The 18,537-nt window shown below is 40.0% G+C and overlaps 3 protein-coding genes across 3 annotated transcripts; 2 read left to right on the forward strand and 1 right to left on the reverse strand.

Annotated features, from left to right (window-relative positions):
- The first annotated feature begins 5,077 nt into the window (after positions 1-5,077).
- On the forward strand, positions 5,078-5,494 carry LOC130139076 (agamous-like MADS-box protein AGL80). Its single transcript, XM_056315308.1, has one exon. The coding sequence runs from the start codon at positions 5,078-5,080 to the stop codon at positions 5,492-5,494; it is 417 nt and encodes a 138-aa protein (XP_056171283.1).
- A 5,229-nt stretch (positions 5,495-10,723) lies between these two features.
- Positions 10,724-11,939, forward strand: LOC115678606 (agamous-like MADS-box protein AGL80). Its single transcript, XM_030601985.2, has one exon. It carries the CDS (start codon positions 11,281-11,283, stop codon positions 11,752-11,754), a length of 474 nt encoding a protein of 157 aa, XP_030457845.2. The 5' UTR covers positions 10,724-11,280; the 3' UTR covers positions 11,755-11,939.
- A 3,659-nt stretch (positions 11,940-15,598) lies between these two features.
- Positions 15,599-18,327, reverse strand: LOC115678682 (uncharacterized). The gene is made up of 3 exons (XM_030602090.2): positions 17,847-18,327; positions 16,219-16,326; positions 15,599-16,126 (listed from the first exon to the last, which is right to left on the reverse strand). The coding sequence occupies exons 1-3, from the start codon at positions 18,168-18,170 to the stop codon at positions 15,815-15,817; spliced, it is 744 nt and encodes a 247-aa protein (XP_030457950.1). The 5' UTR covers positions 18,171-18,327; the 3' UTR covers positions 15,599-15,814.
- Positions 18,328-18,537: the final 210 nt, after the last annotated feature.

Consider the following 18,537-nt stretch of genomic DNA (forward strand, 5'->3'; position numbering starts at 1 on the left):
AATTAAATTCTTTTAATAACCTTAAACATAATTCATTTAAATCGTTCAATTAAGGAAAAGAAACACTAAATCTAATACGGAAGGAAGGGGTAATTCAATTTGTTCAAAAGAAAAAATAATCTATGGCAATTAGAATCTTGCCAAATATATTGATAAAACCTACCAATAATATTTTTTTCATGTTGAGTAAGAGATTAATGATATTTAACTTTCAATTTTTTAATTATCATAAAAGAAGATTGTAATTCTATTTTCAAGATATGAGATTATCAACGCTTCAATTCAATACGTAAATGTTGGACAATTAATTTTCAGTTTTACCAAACAGGGAGTGCCTTAAATAGTGAATTTTAAGTGCCCATTACCTTAAGTGCTGAAATAAAATTTAAATTTTATATGATTAATTTAAAATTAATATTTAAATTTATTAATTTCTTACCAAATGGTAAAACAATAAGGTTTTTCCAATGAATAGCGCTTTTTCCACTCCCACTATGGTTAAAACACTCCCTTTTATAATGTTTTGACAATATTAATATTTATGGGTCCTACCTTTTTTAAGCATTCTTGAGTTGCTTTTGTTCTTTTTCTTTTCTCGCTAGACCATTTTCCTTCTTTTCATTTATTTCTCTCTTCTCTCTCTTTCTAAAACATTCCTCTCCTGTCAATAATCGGTATTGAAGCCCAAATTTGTAGAAATCACCTTCTCACCCAACTAGTCCTCTTCCATCTCATTTCTTCAACTCAAAGTTTAACTGTAAATGAAAAACCCATCCCGTATATCTTTACTCCCATTCCATCCCTTTGGCTATGTGTTATTCATTGTCCCATTTCGCATCAAACTCTTTCATTGATCAATCACGAAGACAAGAAAAAAAAACACATTAAAGATTAAGATCCAGGAGCTAAAACGCTCGCCCAAAACCTCATCAAGTTCATTAGCAATGTTTGCTTCTTCGTCTTTGTCTTCTTAGTCCTAATTGTCACCATCATTGCCGATTCGCCATCACCTACCAACCTCCAAATACATGGCTCCAATCTCCCCCCTCTCACTAAGTTGTTTACGCAAACCGAAAATACGACCGGCAAGGATTTGCTTCTCTTTGCCCTCGTTGTCTCTCCTACATCCGCACCGATCTCAATTACGAAGCTGCCACCGCCGGTGATTGAGAGGATTGAGGAGGTGATTGTGAATTCAACTCTCAAGTCCGAGCCCTTATGCGATGAGGTGGCCCCGTTGCCCGTCAATTGTTTGAATCCCTGTGTTCTAATAAGCGTTAAGTTCAATGTGGGAGCTTTTAGGTCTAATATGTTCATGGGTATCAAACTCTGGTTAATGATTGAAAAACCGATGAGTGCAACACGTGGTCTGGACGACAAGTGACAGCGACAAACCACAAAAGAGAGTGCTTTATTTTTTTATTTTATTTTTTTACGGATACCACCAAGGCTTGAACCATGACCAAAATTAAGAGGGAATGGAGAGAAGTAACGAAGAAGGAGGAAAATGAGACTCACAAGAAAAAAATAAAGAAGAAAATAGATGGAACACCACAACCAAACAAAAAAGGAAGTATAAAAAAGATGGGTCCCACAAAGGTTAATATTATCAAAACACTATGATAAGGAGTTGTTTAGCCATAGTGGGAGTGAAAAAAGTGCGGCCCTTTACCAATATATCTGACATGATTGGGATAATGACACAAACAGTCCTTGAATTTTGGCTTAATGTGCAATTTAATCCCTGAACTCTTAATTTGTTTAATATAGTTCATGAACTTTAGCCTAATGTTCAATATGGTCTCTCAACTTTTAATTTGTTCAATTTGATTCATAAACTTTTGGTACATGTTCAATTTAGTTCATAGACTATATGAAAATGTTCAATATAGTCCCTGAACTTGAATTAATGGAAGGACTATATTAAACATTTTCATTCATATAGTTCAGAGACTGAATTGAACATATACCAAAAATTTAGGGACAACATTGAACAAATTAAAAGTTTAGGAACTACATTGTAAATTGGGTTAAAGTTCAGGTACTACATTGAACAAATTAAAAGTTCAAAGACTAAATTGCATATTTGGCCAAAATTAAGAGACTGTTTGTGTCATTTTCCCGACATAATTCTAATTTCTATCAATTATTTTGCTATTGAACAAATTAAGCAGCTTTACTACATTAAGTGGATTATTGACGTAATTGAGTCTATTAAATCAATTGTAATAAAGGCCATCAAACAAAATTTATTTCATTATTGTTGAATTTTCATTTTTCAGCGCTTGATTAAGTTATCAAACAGGTCTAATATCATCATGAGTTAATTGACGCTCCTCACAAACAGCATATTGAATACTCTGCAGATGCTCTCATGGGGAAAGTACCAAAAAAGTCATAAGCTTATTGCATTTGAGCCAATTCAGTCCTAAACCTTTCAATTATATAAATTTAGTCATAAACTTTTTTCACATTGTACCCATTGGGTCCATCCGGTCAATTTTGATAGGAAATCACTGACGTGGATACCGGCCGTCCTACGAGACACAATTGGCGCTAAGGTGGATAATTTTTAATTCTTTATGAATTTTTATTTCTTTTTTATTTTTTCAAACAGTATTTTCATGCCACGTTGGATGTTGAGTGTCCATATCAACGATTTCCAACCAAAATTGGCTGAATATACTCAATTGGCAAAAAGTGAAAGGATTTAGGACTACATTGGTATAATTGAAAGGTTTATGACTGAATTGACATAAATACAATAGGTTTATTACTTTTTTTTATGCTTTTCCCTGCTCCCATGGGGCTTTACCTAACTTGAATTTGTGTGACCATTTGAAAAACAATTAAAGTTACATAATTTAACTCTATGGAAATTAATTTTTTAAATATTCTATTAATTTCTCTCTAATACTTGGACGTTCTAACAATTCTAATAATCATTCCAACCTTACATGAAAGGATGATACGCAATCTATCGAAAGGACATGTAGCGTTTTACTGTACTAGAATTGACATAGTGAAAACAAGAAACACACGAGTCACGGGGAAATTGTCCAAAAATTCCTAAACTTATTGCACTTTTTTCAATTTAGTCCTTAACATTTCAATTTTGCCAATGGAGTCCTAAACTTTTTTTACATTTTGTAAATTGAGTCTATTCGGCTAATTTTGGCCGAAAATTGCTAACGTGGACGTCAACCGTGCTATATAAGATGATAGACGTTAACATAGACAAATTTTAATAATTTTTTAATTTTTTCTCTTTTTTTCTCTTTTTCTTTACCTCATTTTCTTCTTTTTTTTTTTTTACCCTTTTCTCTTCTTTTTTTTTCCTTTCCCCCCCCCCTCTGCCAGCCACCGCTGAGCCTCATTGATGGCCGGCAGAAGTCATAGCCTTAGGCGTCCTCGCCTGGGCGATCAAGGGCCACCCTTGTCGGCCTCAAGTTAGGGTCGCTTTGCCTGCGCAAACATGGGCTGCCCTCACCCGAGGCCGATGAAGGTCGCTAGTCATAAAGAAGGCTCGGTGGTGGCCGACAGAGGGAAAAAGGAAAAAAGAAAGAAGGAAATGAAATGAAAAAAAGAAAAAGAAAGAAGAGAAAATGAAAAAAAAAGAAGAGAAAAAGAAAATAAGGAAAAGAGAAGAAAAGATAAAAAGGAAAAATGAAAGAAAAAATTAATTAAAAAAATTGGAAAAAATATCAAAATTATCCACGTCAGCGCCCGCCATGCCACATAGGATGGCCAATGTCCACATTAACGATTTCCGTCTAAAATTAACCGGATGGACTCAATTATCAAAATATGAAAAAGTTTAAAACTCAATTGACAAAATTGAAAGGTTTACGATCGAATTGGCAAAAGTACAATAGGTTTAGGATTTTTTGGACAATTTTCTCCACGAGTCACAAGTTGCAAACAAATGTCTTGAACCAAAACACACAAAATGTACAACGATAAAATCTCAATATTATTACAAAAAGATAAAATTTTCTAATAAATTCTAGAAAAATCCTATTTTTGCAAAAAAGAAACTCCTAAAAGGTAAATAATATAGACTAATCAATAAAAATAATAACCTAATATCTAATCAAACAATTATTTAAAAGAAAATGCCGTCATCTAAAATATTCAAATAATTGTAAAAATCTACAAATAGAAAATGGAATCCCAAATAGGGATGATGCTCCAATCGTGCGTCAAAACTCAACACCGGAAAGCTCTTCCATGGAAAGTTCACTACAATTTCATTTTGGATATGACTTAAACGTACCACTTTACAACTCTCAAAGTTTATTTCCACAAAAAGCAATCCAGTCAAGTCTATCTCATTTTAGCTCTTCATGATCTAGCATTAACCAAAACTAATAAGTTTCTAAGCACAATAGTCAAGTGGAATCATAAGACGACAGCGGGTTCTTCGCGAAACTATAACAAAAATAACGATTTTGCGCAGTTTTTTCTTTCCTTTTTTTTTCTTTTTATTTTGCCGAACTGACTATGTGAAATTCGAAGGCTCTATTTTTGCGCGCATAGGTCGGATGATCGACATGCTTAGTTGTTCACTAGTAAAAATGGACATTGCATACATAGAAAGTTCTTGGATTTCTATCTGATCATGAGCTATTAATTTCATCCTATCCATGTTCCTTCCAACTGCCATGTACGAGTACATTCCTCTTCCGCTCCCTTCCACTTTTAAAGATTTCCAAACTCGGTCAATGATGCATGTGTATCCAAAGCCTTTCATTCACCGACCATGATTTTCTATGCTGGATAAGAGACCCCAAAAGAGAAAACAGAATCTGTTCATTGACTACCTTGTAACCTTGGCATGATGAATTGCAAATCTATTTCCATAATCCAGAATTTTCACCATCTATGGCACCGCACTTCCTAATTTGTTTCTCAGTTACCTTGATTCAGCAATTCCAGGATATGGAAGCACCCTCTTCGAGTACGCTATAAATACGCCGACGTTTACACGTCTGGGGGCAAGGGAGTCCACATTGAGAATTAACCATGATGAAGAAGTTAAAGCTCGATATTGTGTGGTGTGAGTGAGTTCGCTATCATGTATAATCAGGGCGATAACGAACCAGTGATAAGGCCATCTCGCCCGGAGACTGCACAATTGCTGATGAGTTTCCAAAGCTTCCCAGAGGCAGAGAGGTCTGAAGAAATGTCGACCCAACAGGCTTACCTCCGGGAAAAGATAGCCATGGACCAAGAACTGCTCAACAAGTATAAGCGCAGAAACAAAGATATGAAGATGAACCTCTTGTTGCACCGATTCCATGAGCAAGGGAAGAGCTTCGAAAACTTTTCAAGAGATGAGCTCTGCGACTTACTCTCCTACTTGGAGGAAAAAAAATCAGAGCTGAACAAAAGGATCGCCTACGTCGAAGGGCTAGCCCAAGCAGAAGGTAACAACAAGCCTCAGGTACCGGATCAAGGGTTCATTACAGGCCACAGCAGCACCAAGAACTGAACAACGGCACCACCATACCCGTATCCTCGTCGTACAATGTCGACTCCCAATAACTTTGGGAGAGGGAATTGGAACGACCTATATGCTCTCTTGCATGTTTGGGTTTATATCAGTTATTGTCATGTCCGTTGTTGATGACGCGATGTTCTTAATCGAATAAATTTCCTTTTATGATGACTTGAGACTGACAGAAGACAATCTTAAACAGAGTTTACGTTCTTCTTATAAATTATCCACAAAACATTCGACCAGCAAACATATCTATCAAAGGATTATTACCATTTACACAAAAAAGGATAGAAATTCCATAACATGGCTAAGGACTCTTCCTTTAGTCATGATTTTTGCCTCGAGTACATAATTATACTCGCTTCACTAAATAATCGATTCATCAGCGAAGAAAAGCCCAACTCCTCGATCAAAGCTATCTCCTGCTGGTCCCATCCCCAATGGCAGCTAATCTCATATCCCTATCTCTCTTGTCTGATCTTGGCGCTCATGTTCAAACATGAGCCGATCGTTTCTTAAAGACGGTTTGTAGATCATCAAATACCAACAAATGGAATGAGAAATAGGCCCATGTAAATGATCAAGACCTCGCAAACAACAATGCTCCTTCCCCATTTGGAGTTCGGAACCTAAAGGCAATCGTTCAGTGAACTCTATCCTTCCTCAATATATATAATTCCACTCACTTCTCAGCTTCTTTTCTTGATATTCCAATTGCTTAGCCAAAACATCTCCATGATGTGATCTAGTCATGGACGTCGCTCTAACCATTCTAATGTAAAGTATGTGTATAGGGTATGCTTTAATGTTCATAAAAACTTGCAAGTCCTTTTTCGCGCAAATGCTTATGGGACTCAATAGAGCTTTCATGGCATTTCTCCATTTGCACTATCCAATTGAAAGCTGCTGCAGTTTGTCGAACATTAGGAAGCCTTTCCCGTTCATTTTGTTGTTACTAACACCCTAATATACGAGTTTCGGTTTGTATTATAATCCGGTTTTTTGTGTAATCAAGTATGTCAACTTTTCAAATGCATGTCAATGCAAGGCCTCCCTTAAGATCGCGGATGGAAAATGTCATGTGGACACTAACGTCGCTAAATAGCCATTGGCTTTCCATATTGGCATCCAATGTGGTAAGTTAAGATGATGCCACATTAGCATAGACATATTGGATGGCTAAAAAATTGTCCAAGCAACGTAAGCATTTGCAATGTTAGTTAAAAAATCACATCATCAACCCCAATATAATTTCTAATAAACACGCGGTCCCACTCAATGTATTTTGTTTTGGGGGTTTTCTCTTGATTATTTGAAAACTAACCTATATGCAATTAGGTACAAAGTGTGACTTGCCGTTAAACAAGCCTAACATGCGAACTATATGACATGCGATTAAATAACCTAATTCTAATGATGGACATATGATGTATTTTTTTTTTGTATTTTTCATTAAAATTCGTAATTAAAAATGCCTATTATCTAAACATGCGGTTTTAAACTAAGAAAGCAAATTAACCTATTCTAGAGTAATGTTTTTGGTATTTTTTAATTAAAATTGGGAATAAATTAATAGCCTGAATTAAACATGCAATCTATCCCAGAAAGGAATTTAACTTCCTGATTTCTTTTTGGTATTTTTTTTATGAAAAATCGGAAATAAAAATGACCATAAATAAGCTATCAAGATTAGGATAATATTTAAATTAAGCTACGAAAAAAATTACTCTAAATCTTAATTTAAATTTGAAATTATCTTATCTTTCTAGCAAATCTAAATTATTCTATTCTTTTGAAAGAAAGTTATCAAGATATACTCTAACATGCAACGTTTTCCCAAAAAAATCAATTCAAATTCTACCTAATTTTTCTTAGATTTTCTTTTAGAGAAAAAAATCAAACAAGAGATAAACACCACCATCAAATCAATTCTCACAATTCGCAAGATTTGCCTTATTTTCTTAAATTTAAAAACAAAATAAATCGGCGATCATATCCAACTGGTTATGGATATTGATGGAATGTTTCTCGTTTGAAATTGGAAATAAGATAAAATCAACCATCGTATCCAAATAGTTATGAATAGAATAGAAGATTTCTCGTGCTGCCGAGCATCATATCTCATAGTTAAGTTAGGAAAATGGGGTGACTTTTAAAATTTTGTGGATATCATGCATTCACCCATAGCAAAAAACTCATAAAATACAACAATATCAAACAAATCAGACAATAAAATATTCGAATAAAAAATGAATAAAATTCTTACCTAATTTGTGGATAATTTCCAAATTCAAACTCGACGATGGACAGGGATTGCGGATCATGGGATTGGCCAACGGGGTTCACGACGGTGGCGACGGCGAGTTCTTGGCGGGCTCAACCAAGCTAGCCATAGCGAGGCTCGCGGAAAGGATGGCTACTTCACGGTGGGGAAGCACGACAGTGAGGACGGCGGCGGCCTCACGGGAAACCTGTTAAACAAAGCATGATAGGTGCTGTTCGGGATGGAACAAGACAGCAGTGTCGACGGCGGCGGCACAGCTAGGCTGTAGCTAGGTGTTGCAACGTTGGGGGGGAGGGCTCGCGGCTTGTGGTGCAATGGCACGTAACGAAGGAGCAACAGATCTCAGCAGCGGAGCAGTAGGTCATCGGGATCAGGGCAATGATAGCAGCGCCTCGTCGGGTCACCAGCATCAGCTTGTCAAGTAGCAGCGGGATGGCGATGTCGGGCAGAAGAACGATAGCTCGTCGCGAGAGCAAGTCAAGCCGCGACAACAGTAGGGTGAACTAGGGAGCAGCTGATCGACGTCTTGGACAGTTCGGCAGGGCATCAGCAGCAGTGACTAGATTGGTGAGGAGGTGGCGGCGTTCTCGTGCAAAGGAAGCTTGGCCGTGGAGGGGGCTTGGCCGTGAAGGACTCGGTCGGGCTCTCTCTTTTCTCTCAACACCTCACGTGAGTCACTCTCTGTCCCTCTAATCAAGAGGCATAACTATTTATATATAGCATTAACCTAGGTTTATCTCAGTATTGCGGGCTAAAATTAAACATTTTCCAATGTGATGGGCTCTATAACGTAAGGCTAACTTCTAATTAAACTTCAATTGGTTGAATTATAAGCAAATTAAGCTCAACTAGGCCTGTCTTACCTTGATATTTTCGGCCATAATGCCCTCTAGCCTGATTAAATTTTGCTTGATGTGCATGCCAAATCTAAAATAGTTTGAGTTTATTTGTCATCGTCGGTTCGATGCAAAAAATGCAATTAATATATATGCTTCTAAACCATATGCTATGCAATTTAACTTTAATATTTTTGTTTACGGGTTAAAAATTAATTCTTAATTTTCTATGCAATTAAATTCTAATGAGACGCAAAAATTTATGTATCAACACACAGCGAAAATAAGAAACAATAGGAGTCACAACTCGCAAACACATATGACGTGCGACCAAACACACAAAAGATACAACGATAAACTCTTGATATTATTTCGAAAAGAATAAAATGTTCTGATAAATACCATAAACGTCCTATTTTTTTCTAAAAAGAATCCTCCTAAAAGGTAAATAATATCTACTAATTAATAAAAATAATAACCTAAAATCTAATCAAACAACAATTTAAAAGGAAATGGCGTCATCCAAAATATTCAAATAAATGTAAAAATTTACAAACAGAAAATGAAATCATAAATTTGGAGGGAAAATTCTGATTAAGGACCCCAAGTGGGGCATTTTTCTCAAAAGAGGACCCCAAGTGAACATAGTGTCAAATAAGGGCCTGAAGTGCCCAATCAGTCTCAAATAGGGGCCCGAAGTGCCCAATTAGTCTCAAGTAAGGGCCTGGATTCGCCGGCCGGTCAAATGTTCTCTGGCCGGCGAGAACGGTTACTGTTCCGACGACCGAAAAAGGGCAGTTTCGTCTTTTTCTTTTTTTTCCTTTAATTTTCCTTTTCTATTTTTTTCTTCTCTTCCCCAATGGCCGGCGACCTCCGCCGGCCATAGCCGGGCCGGCGGAGGTCGCCGGCGTCGGGTGAGGCCGCCTCGCCCAGGGTGAGCAAGCGAGGGCGGCCCTCGCGGATCCGGCAAGGGCAAGGGTCGCCCTCGCCCGACGCCGGCGAGGCGGCCTCGACCGGGCCGGGCGGGCGAGGAGACCTCGCCGGGCAGGCGAGCGAGGAGACCTCGCCGGCGTCGGGCGAGGTGGCCCTGCCCGCCTGGCCCGGCCGAGGGCCGCCCTCGCCCGACCCGGTCGAGAGCCGCCTCGCCGGCGTCGGGCAAGGAGCAACCCTCGCCCGGATCTGGCGGGCGAGGGCGAAGGCGACCCTCGCCCTTGCTGAATCTGGCGAGGGTCGCCCTCGCCTGCTCAGCCCAGTCGAGGGCCGCCCGACGCCGACGAGGGCGAGGGCCACCCTCGCTAGATCCGGTAAGGGCGAGGGTCACCCTCGCCCGACGCGGCGAGGGTGGCCTCGCCCACCCAGCCCAGTCGAGGGCCACCCTTGCCCGCCCAACCCAGACGAGGGCCGCCCTCGCCAAACACCAGCGAGGGCGGGCTCCGCCTGAGGTCGGCGACCTCCGCCGGCCCCGGCTATGGCCGGCGCAAGTCGCCGGCCCCGGCTATGGCCGGCGCAGGTCGCCGGCCATTGGGGAAGAGAAGAAAAAAAACAGAAAAGGAAAAGGAAAGGAAAAAAAAAACAGAAAAAAGCAAAAAAAAAAAAAAAAGAAAGAAAAAGACGAAACTGCCCTTTTCCGGTCGCCGGAACAGTAACCGTGCTCGCCGGCCGGCGAGCATTTGACCGGCCGGCGAACCCAGGTCCTTACTTGAGACTAATTGGGTACTTCGGGCCTTTATTTGATACTATGTTCACTCGGGATCCTCTTTTGAGAAAAGAGCCCTACTTGGGGCCCTTAATCAGAATTTTCCCTAAATTTGGATGATACTCTGAAACCCGCGTCAAAAAATCAACACCGGAAAGCTCTTCCATGGAAAGTTCATTACTATTCATTTTCGATATGACTTACACGTACTACTTTACAACTCTCGAAGTTTATTTCCACAAAAAGCAATCCAGTCAAGTCTATCTCATTTTAGTTCTTCATGATCTAGCATTAACCAAAACTAATAAGTTTCTAAGCACAATAGTTAAGTGAAATCACAAGACGAGAGCGGGTTCTTCGTGAAACCGTAATGAAAATAACGACTTTGCACAATTCTTTCTTTCCTTTTTTTTTCTTTTTATTTTTCCAAACCGACTATGCGAAATTCGAAGACTCTATTTTTACGCGCATAGGTCGGTTGATCGATATGCTTAGTTGTTCACTAGTAAAAATGGACATTGCATACATAGAAAGTTCTTGGATTTCTATCTGATCATGAGCTATTTAATTTCATCCTATCCATGTTCCTTCCAACTGTCATGTACGAGTATATTCCTCTTCCGCTCCCTTCTACTTTTAAAGATTTCCAAACTCGGTCAATGATGCATGTGTATCCAAAGCCTTTCATTCACCGACCATGATTTTCTATGCTGGATAAGAGACCCCAAAATAGAAAACAGAATCTGCTCATTCACTACCATGTAACCTTTGGCATGATGAATTGCAAATCTATTTCCATAATCCAGAATTTTCACCATCTATGGCACCGCACTTCCTCATTTGATTCTCAATTGCCTTGATTCAGCAATTCCAGGATATGGAATCACCCTCTTCGAGTATGCTATAAATACGCCGACGTTTACACGTATGGAGGCAAGAGAGTCCACATTAAGAATTAACGATGATGAGGAAGAAGTTAAAGCTCGATATTGTGTGCAGTGTGAGTGAGTTCGCTATCATTTATGGTCGGGCCGATAACGAACCCGTGATATGGCCATCTCGCCCGGAGACTGCACAATTGCTGATGAGTTTCCAAAGCTTCCCAGATGCGGAGAGGTCCAAAGAAATGACGACCCAAGAGGCTTACCTCCGGGAAAAGATAGCCATGTACCAAGAACTGCTCAACAAGTATAAGCGCGAAAACAAAAACATGCAAATGGACCTCTTGTTGCGCCAATTCCATCAGCAAGGTAAGAGCTTCGAGAACTTTACAAGAGATGAGCTCTGCGATTTACTCTCCTACTTGGAGGAAAAAAAATCAGAGCTGAACAAAAGGATCGCCTATGTCGAAGGGCTTGCCCAAACAGAAGGTGACAACCAGCCTCAAGTACCGGATCAAGGGTTCATTGCAGGCCACAGCAGCACCGAGAACTAAACAACAGCACCACAATACCCGTATCCTCGTCGTATCCTCGTTGTACAATGTCGACTCCCAATAACTTTGGGAGGAATTGCAACGACCTATATGCTCTCTTGCATGGTTATGTTTATATCAGTTATTATCATGTCCGTTGTTGACGACGCGATGTTCTTAATCGAATAAATTTCCTTTTATGATGACTTGAGACTGACAGAAGACAATCTTAAACAGAGTTTGCGTTCTTCTTATAAGTTATCTACAAAACATTCGACCAGCAAACATATCTATCAAAGGATTATTACCATTTACACTGAAAAGGATTAAATTCCATATCATGGCTAAGGACTCTTCCGTTAGTCATGATTTTTGCCTCAAGAGTATATAATTATACTCGTTTCACTAAATAATCGATTCATCCGCGAAGAAAAGCCCAACTCCTCGATCAAAGCTATCTCCTGCTGGTCCCATCCCCAATGGCAGCTAATCTCATATGTCTATCTCTCTCGTCTAATCCTGGAGCTCATGCTCAAACATGAGCTGATCGTTTCTTAGAGACGGTTTATAGATCATCAAATTCCCACAAATGGAATGAGAACCGGGCCCATGTAAGTGATCAAGACCTTGCAAACAACAATGCTCCTTCCCCATATGGAGTTCGGAACTCAAAGGCGATCGTTCCGTGAACTCTATGCTTTCCACAATATATATAAATCCACTCACTTCTCAGCTTCTTTTATTGATATTCCAATTGCTTAGCCAAAACATCTCCATGATATGACTTGTCATGGACGTCGATCTAACCATTCCAATATAAAGTATGTATATAAAAATATGCTTTAATGTTCCTAAAAAGATAGAATACCACTTCTGGAGGCACATTCAGGATAATGCAGCGCTCAGCTAAGCTTCCTTAGAAACAACCAAAGAAGGGCTTTGTTTTGCAACCCTATTCGATAGGGGCTTCAACAAGAGAATCGCATTTACCTCTAATAATGTCAGTTTCCACAAGCACGAGTGTCACTACAAGGATCGAACGAATTAGAAAAAAATTCTTCAAGAAAATTGCCTAAAGGTTTAGCAAAATGCATGTACATCACGCACGTAACTGCAATAGCAAAATCTACACTGTCCATCCAAGGTGTTGACTGATAGATCACCAATCCCTATCTTAGATGTGCAACTTAACAACTCAAAAGAGAGAATCATAACAAATCACTAAGCCATTTTCTTTTCCTACTTCTAAATTCTCAAACGACAACACCACCACAGCAAGAAGTTGATGAACTATGGCAGAGTAATGCGGTCAACCACCAAAAAATAAACAAAAATGAATAGATGATTGGCTTGACTTACTGCCAGTCAAGAAAAGAGACAGTTATAAATGAGTATATTAAATGAAAATTTGGTGTACATGCTATTGGGAATTGGCAAATCCAAAACAAAAAATCACGTACTTATATCCAGGAACAAAAATGGCCTTACTTTTCAAATATCCAAAAACAAAAATTATGTGTTCTTAGTCGAGGACAAAAATAGCCACCGTTATCATTTCCATCCAAACTATCCTATGCGGCGGATGACATGGCTAATGATGATTACATGTACACAGTAAAGAGGAGAATGACGTGAAGAGCAGCTTTTCCACGTGGATTGAAAAGGCAAAATAGACAATTCTAGTCAAAACAAAGTAATTTTTATCAAAGATGAAAGAAAGAGGACACAGACAGAAGGGGAGAAAAGGGAAGGGGGTATGGCTGGCGATTGGCCGATGCCACCGTTAAGGCCGATGTTGGCCGCAACTACTGCTGTGGCACTTTTGATGCCCTCTTTTGACTTCGGAGGCCTACGCCATGTGAGCTTGACATGAGCTCGCGCTGACCTCACAATCTCTCTGGAACAGAGCTCGCATCCATGCAAGTTCTGCATAGAGAGCTCACAGGCTCCCATGGCCGTGGCCATGGGACCAGATCTAATCCAGAACTAAAGCCGCCCAACCTCAATCTAGAGGCGGAGACTAGCGCTGGCCTCACATCTGAGGTCAGCAACGGTCACAACAATGTTTCACACATGACCAACTCTTCAAGCAACGATCTTGAATGGCTATGGTGCACACAGACAACTCTTCAAAGGCTGCATAATTATATGAGGAAGACAATTCCTTTTTTCAATCTCATCTATTATTTTATAAGACTTAGGTTTACTTTTATTGGCCAACATCATTTTAATTTTACAATAAAAGGGCCATTTCAGCGCACTACTTGAGCACCCTTAGCCACGCATCCGCCGAGTAGGATAGTTTGGATGGAAATGGTAGTGACAATTTGTCCCTTGGGTAAGCACGTGATTCTTTTTTGGGTTGAAGCCACCAAAAACCCTAAACTATGCCCACCGTGACACATTTCTCCTAAACTGTTTTCCTATAACACAAAAAATCCCAAACTTGTACCCATGTGACACATTTACCCTCCGTCAAAGTTCTGTCAATGAGAATCGTTAAAAATCTGCCTATGTGGGACGACAGAAAGCAAACGGTGTTGACGTGGTGCCCACGTGGCTTAACTAAAATAAAAATAACATTGTTTTGGCTGAAAAATAATCTAATGGAACCTTAACTGAGGGTAAATGTGTCACATAGGTACAAGTTCACAAGAAAGAGTGTAAGGTAAATGTGTCACAGTGGGGATATTTTGAGAGTTTTTTGTTGCTTTTTCCCTACTTTTTTGGGACATTTGAAAAGTGATGTTTTGTCCCTGGAATGAGCAAGTGATGTTTTTTTGGTATTTGGCCTATTGAATAGATGAGAAAAAGCTCCTTGAGGAGGTTTAGACATGTGAAGTGAAACCTTCATATGCTTGTTAGAATGTGCACAGCTATAATGTGGATGGAAGTCAAAAGGGGAGCCGAAAAACATAGAAGATTTGGAAAGAGCTAGAAAAGATCTCGATTATATGGATCTTGACAACATAAACAAAAGGTTGCTCTTGTTATTGCTGTGATGGTCATCAAATAATTTCGAACAAAATGATTCAGGATGAGAAGGATCAAGTTGCATAAACAACCGTACCCGTTTTAGTGAACTCATTAATCAATTAGACAGACACATCCATTAAAGTAAGTACAATAATTATCTTCATTACTTCGTTTCTTGACTATCTAAATCTAAGGAAGTTTTTACTGACAATCTGGCAAGCAAGAAAAGACTGTTCTGCTGACATTAACTTCAAGGAAACAAAAGATATCACGGGATCCCTCAAAGGCAAGCTTCAAGCTTAATCCTTGCCACTTGTGAAACCAAGGAACTTGCCATCAATATAGTCTAGATTAAAGAGACTAAAAAGTTTCTTAAAGCACTCGTTAACAAAATCTTGTTAATCAAATATCGGCTGATCCACTGATCAAATAGAGAAATAGAGAGTAACAATTAAAAAAAAATGCAACTCTCTCAAGTAGCTTTCTCCTTTCTCCCTTTCCATAGTTCAAACATTTTTCTTCTTTCCTTTTGTTTTTTTTTTTTTTTTGGCTTTTGATATTTACTTAAATTCTTCACATTTAACTAACTCCCTAGACTAGCCATGAGAGTCTAACCTTTCCCTAGACTAAACATAGAAGCTTACTCGTAGTCATAATTTTTGGCAGGTTGCCAGACTGCAAACGATCCAAGCAATAACCAGAGAACAAGTTCCAAACATGAAACTTTGGTGGCTCGGTGTGTTGAACATAGATGTCCCTAGACTCTTATAATTTAGACTTCCACTGACCTTACCACAAGGTTAGCATTTCATGGATTTCCCTTCTGTACGTATATTATAGGGTTGACGAGCGAGATGCCCCAAAATAGCCAATACCACTACAAACATGGTTTAAACAACTTCAACTCATTAAGCAGCATACATAAGTTGTCAACAAGTCCTCGCGGTAGCAAGAGGACAAAAAAATAAGTGGCAACAAAGAATTAGTTCCAACATCATACTATTTCAGTACAAGAACTCCGACAGAAGCACGGAGGTAGCTATAAACACAAATGTACAACAAGATCGTGTCGAGCACGAGAAAATCTATAGAAAGTTAAGCACATTTAGATTATTTTGTTATACTGACTCGTTAGAGAATCTTTTAGATTTGAATAAAGTCCATAGAGCGAGTATTGACGTAGTTTTTCGACTTCATACCAAGAATTGAGTACTGAGAAGTGCTTATCTGTCCCTGAAAACGCCAGTTGAATCCCAAGGCTGCAATCTACTGAGCCTCCACCGTTTTTACAGTCGGATGTTTTGAGTGCACAATCTTGATTATTAAGGCAGACAAAGCTTGAGTTCCCTGAACATGAAGAACACCCATCTCTCTTCCAGTACAGGTTTTGCAGCCTTCCCTTCTGAAACTCAAGCACCTGCATCAACCACAGATCGGCCGCTTTACTGGATGTTTAAGCAGAGTGATTACGAAAAAGATGCCAAAATAGGATAAAAATCTTTCACTTACAAGAGTGAAGCTGGTCACAGTGTACGTGCTGTTGGCAACAAAAGCAGGGAGAGACCTTGCAGCATATTTTCGACCAGCAAATGCAACCATGTAGCCACCACTACTGGCCTGAGAAGAAAACGATATATCTGAAACCGTATGTATCATATAGCATGCACAATTTCAGATTTTGTCTTAAGACAGTTGATGATACCAAAGGATAGCGAAAGAGAAGTTCAAATTCTCGCACTTCCAGTAACTGTTTGTCTGAAATGGACAAACTTATTGACCAAATTTATAATATGAAAGATCAATGGAGAATGAAGAAATAGTAGCAATTGTTCACTAGGAGAAAACTGTAAACAGATAACCAATCAATCGCTCCACTATGGCACTTGGAGTTGGTGGTAATGTGCATAAAAATCACTTTATGCGGTCTAGTAGTTTGGTACAGTTTCAGAATACTTGTAACCTCCTGTTGAAACATTCTGAAAGACATCAGTTCCACTCTGCATCTTTGACATGGTTTGAAAGAACGTCACATGTCCAGGACAACAGAGTCCCCAGTTTCTTCCTTTATAGTGGTTCTCCAAGGTAATGACAAATTCAGGATATAAAAGCCAAGCAAACTACCTATCCACAAAGTTTAAAAGGATTCTTAAGCTCAAATCTAATGAGTTAGTCATTCATCTTGAACCTGATTTTTTTTTCCCAAGTTAACAGCAAGAGAACACCACAAATTGAGTCTCCAATGAGGAAATGACAAAAGGATGAACTTACGGTCCTAACCTAGAAAGGGCTTGTTATCGGGGTCTGAAACAAAAGACCAAGAAAGATTCTGAAGGATCACGAAGCATCCAAGGACATAATATACCATAAAAATTAGAGAAGCTTAATACGAAACTCATATTCCCTGCGGGTTCCCAACTTATAAGAAATGCTATCACCCTGAGAAGATGCGGACCCGATAGATTTTTATAGAGAGAAACAAGATATAGGCCACAATCCACCTCCATGTCGCCCAATCTTTCTAAATTGAATCAGGACTCAAGATGCACAATCAACAGAGGAGACTACTTAAGATAATATTTTTGATTGTGTAGACACTAAGAGTGTCATATGGTTATCAAAACGAAGTTCCAACACAAAATAGTTAAGCAAACTCTAACCAAACAAAATTTTAGATAACAAACCATGAAAACCACGAAGTTGTGGTAAAATCATTCCAAACTCTGTCCTCCGTGTGTGCATTAGCGTATTTCTGCGCGCACAGGGTGCGTGTGTTTCAAATTATTTGGGTAAATTTCCAATTGAGAGCTCTTTAAAGCAAATTCCAGCTAAAACGAACTCGCCAAATCCATAAAATCATCAAATAACTATAAAGGCAAAAGCCGAGAGAAGCATATGCAGAAGCAAGCACAAACTTTTCATCAGGAAAGGCAATGCTAGCGCAAATCAGACGGCCAAAACTTCAAATTCCACAGCTCATTCAGCAATCACATCCACTTAACCAATAACATCAACTAACTAAAGGAAATCGCAAACCCCAAACCAAACTGCTTCCGTTGATATAAGTTTCGGCTCATAAAAGTAGCTAGGAACGGTAGAGGCCTCAACCGATGGTGACCGGAGAGGAGGACGCAACTGACCGGAGAGAAGGAGGAGGTGTTGATGGTGAGGAGGGAGATCTCGTCGACCTTGGGCCGGAAGAGGGCGATCTGGGAGCCGGCGGAGGAGAGGGAGAGCCTGCTGTCGCAGGGGGAGAGCTGCTGGGTGCCGTTGTAGAAGAAGGAGGTCCTGGGAGCGAACGCTATGGCGAAGCTGAACCCGTCCGATCTCTGCACGGTGGTGTCCTGGCACGGGGAGTACACGCCGTTCGTGTCGCCCGATCGGACGGCCGCCAGCCACGACGGCGACGAGGCCGCGGCGAGGACCAGCACGGCGCTCGCCAGGAGATGGGGGAGCGGCGCCATGTGGTGGATGTGGGTCTGGTCGGGTTGGGTTGATCGGAGCTCCGCGGGACGGCGGTCGGGTTTCGATTCGCTTGCGGCCGAAGTCAACGATGCTCCTCTGCAAGTTTCTATTCGGTTTCGCTTTGTCCTACTTCGGTCTGGTCTGGTCTTTGTGTGGTAGTGAAAACCTGAGATGGAGGAGACGACGGCGGTCGAAGCGAGGTGGGCCTACATTTGGGCCAAGCAAGCTAGACCTGTCGGACAGATGGGTTGAATTTAAATTGGCTCATAAAATGGCCCGACCCAAATTAACCTATTAGCAATGTAAATTTTTCAATCCATACTCGACATAATCCATACTCGATCCATATTGCAGGAACAATTCCAT

Source organism: Syzygium oleosum, unplaced genomic scaffold (genome assembly GCF_021117445.2).
Source record: "Syzygium oleosum isolate NSW1041296 unplaced genomic scaffold, Sole_v2.1 Sole_v2.10, whole genome shotgun sequence".
In the NCBI taxonomy this organism is placed as follows: Eukaryota; Viridiplantae; Streptophyta; class Magnoliopsida; order Myrtales; family Myrtaceae; genus Syzygium; species Syzygium oleosum.

Coding starts and splice junctions, on each gene's coding strand:
- LOC130139076 (XM_056315308.1), top strand. CDS start 5,078: ATGTATAATCAGGGCGATAACGAACCAGTGATAAGGCCATCTCGCCCG.
- LOC115678606 (XM_030601985.2), top strand. CDS start 11,281: ATGATGAGGAAGAAGTTAAAGCTCGATATTGTGTGCAGTGTGAGTGAG.
- LOC115678682 (XM_030602090.2), bottom strand. CDS start 18,170: ATGGCGCCGCTCCCCCATCTCCTGGCGAGCGCCGTGCTGGTCCTCGCC. Junction 16,327..17,846: donor ACACCTCCTCCTTCTCTCCG/GTCAGTTGCGTC, acceptor TTTTCTTCTCAG/GCCAGTAGTGGTGGCTACAT. Junction 16,127..16,218: donor CTGTGACCAGCTTCACTCTT/GTAAGTGAAAGA, acceptor TGGTTGATGCAG/GTGCTTGAGTTTCAGAAGGG.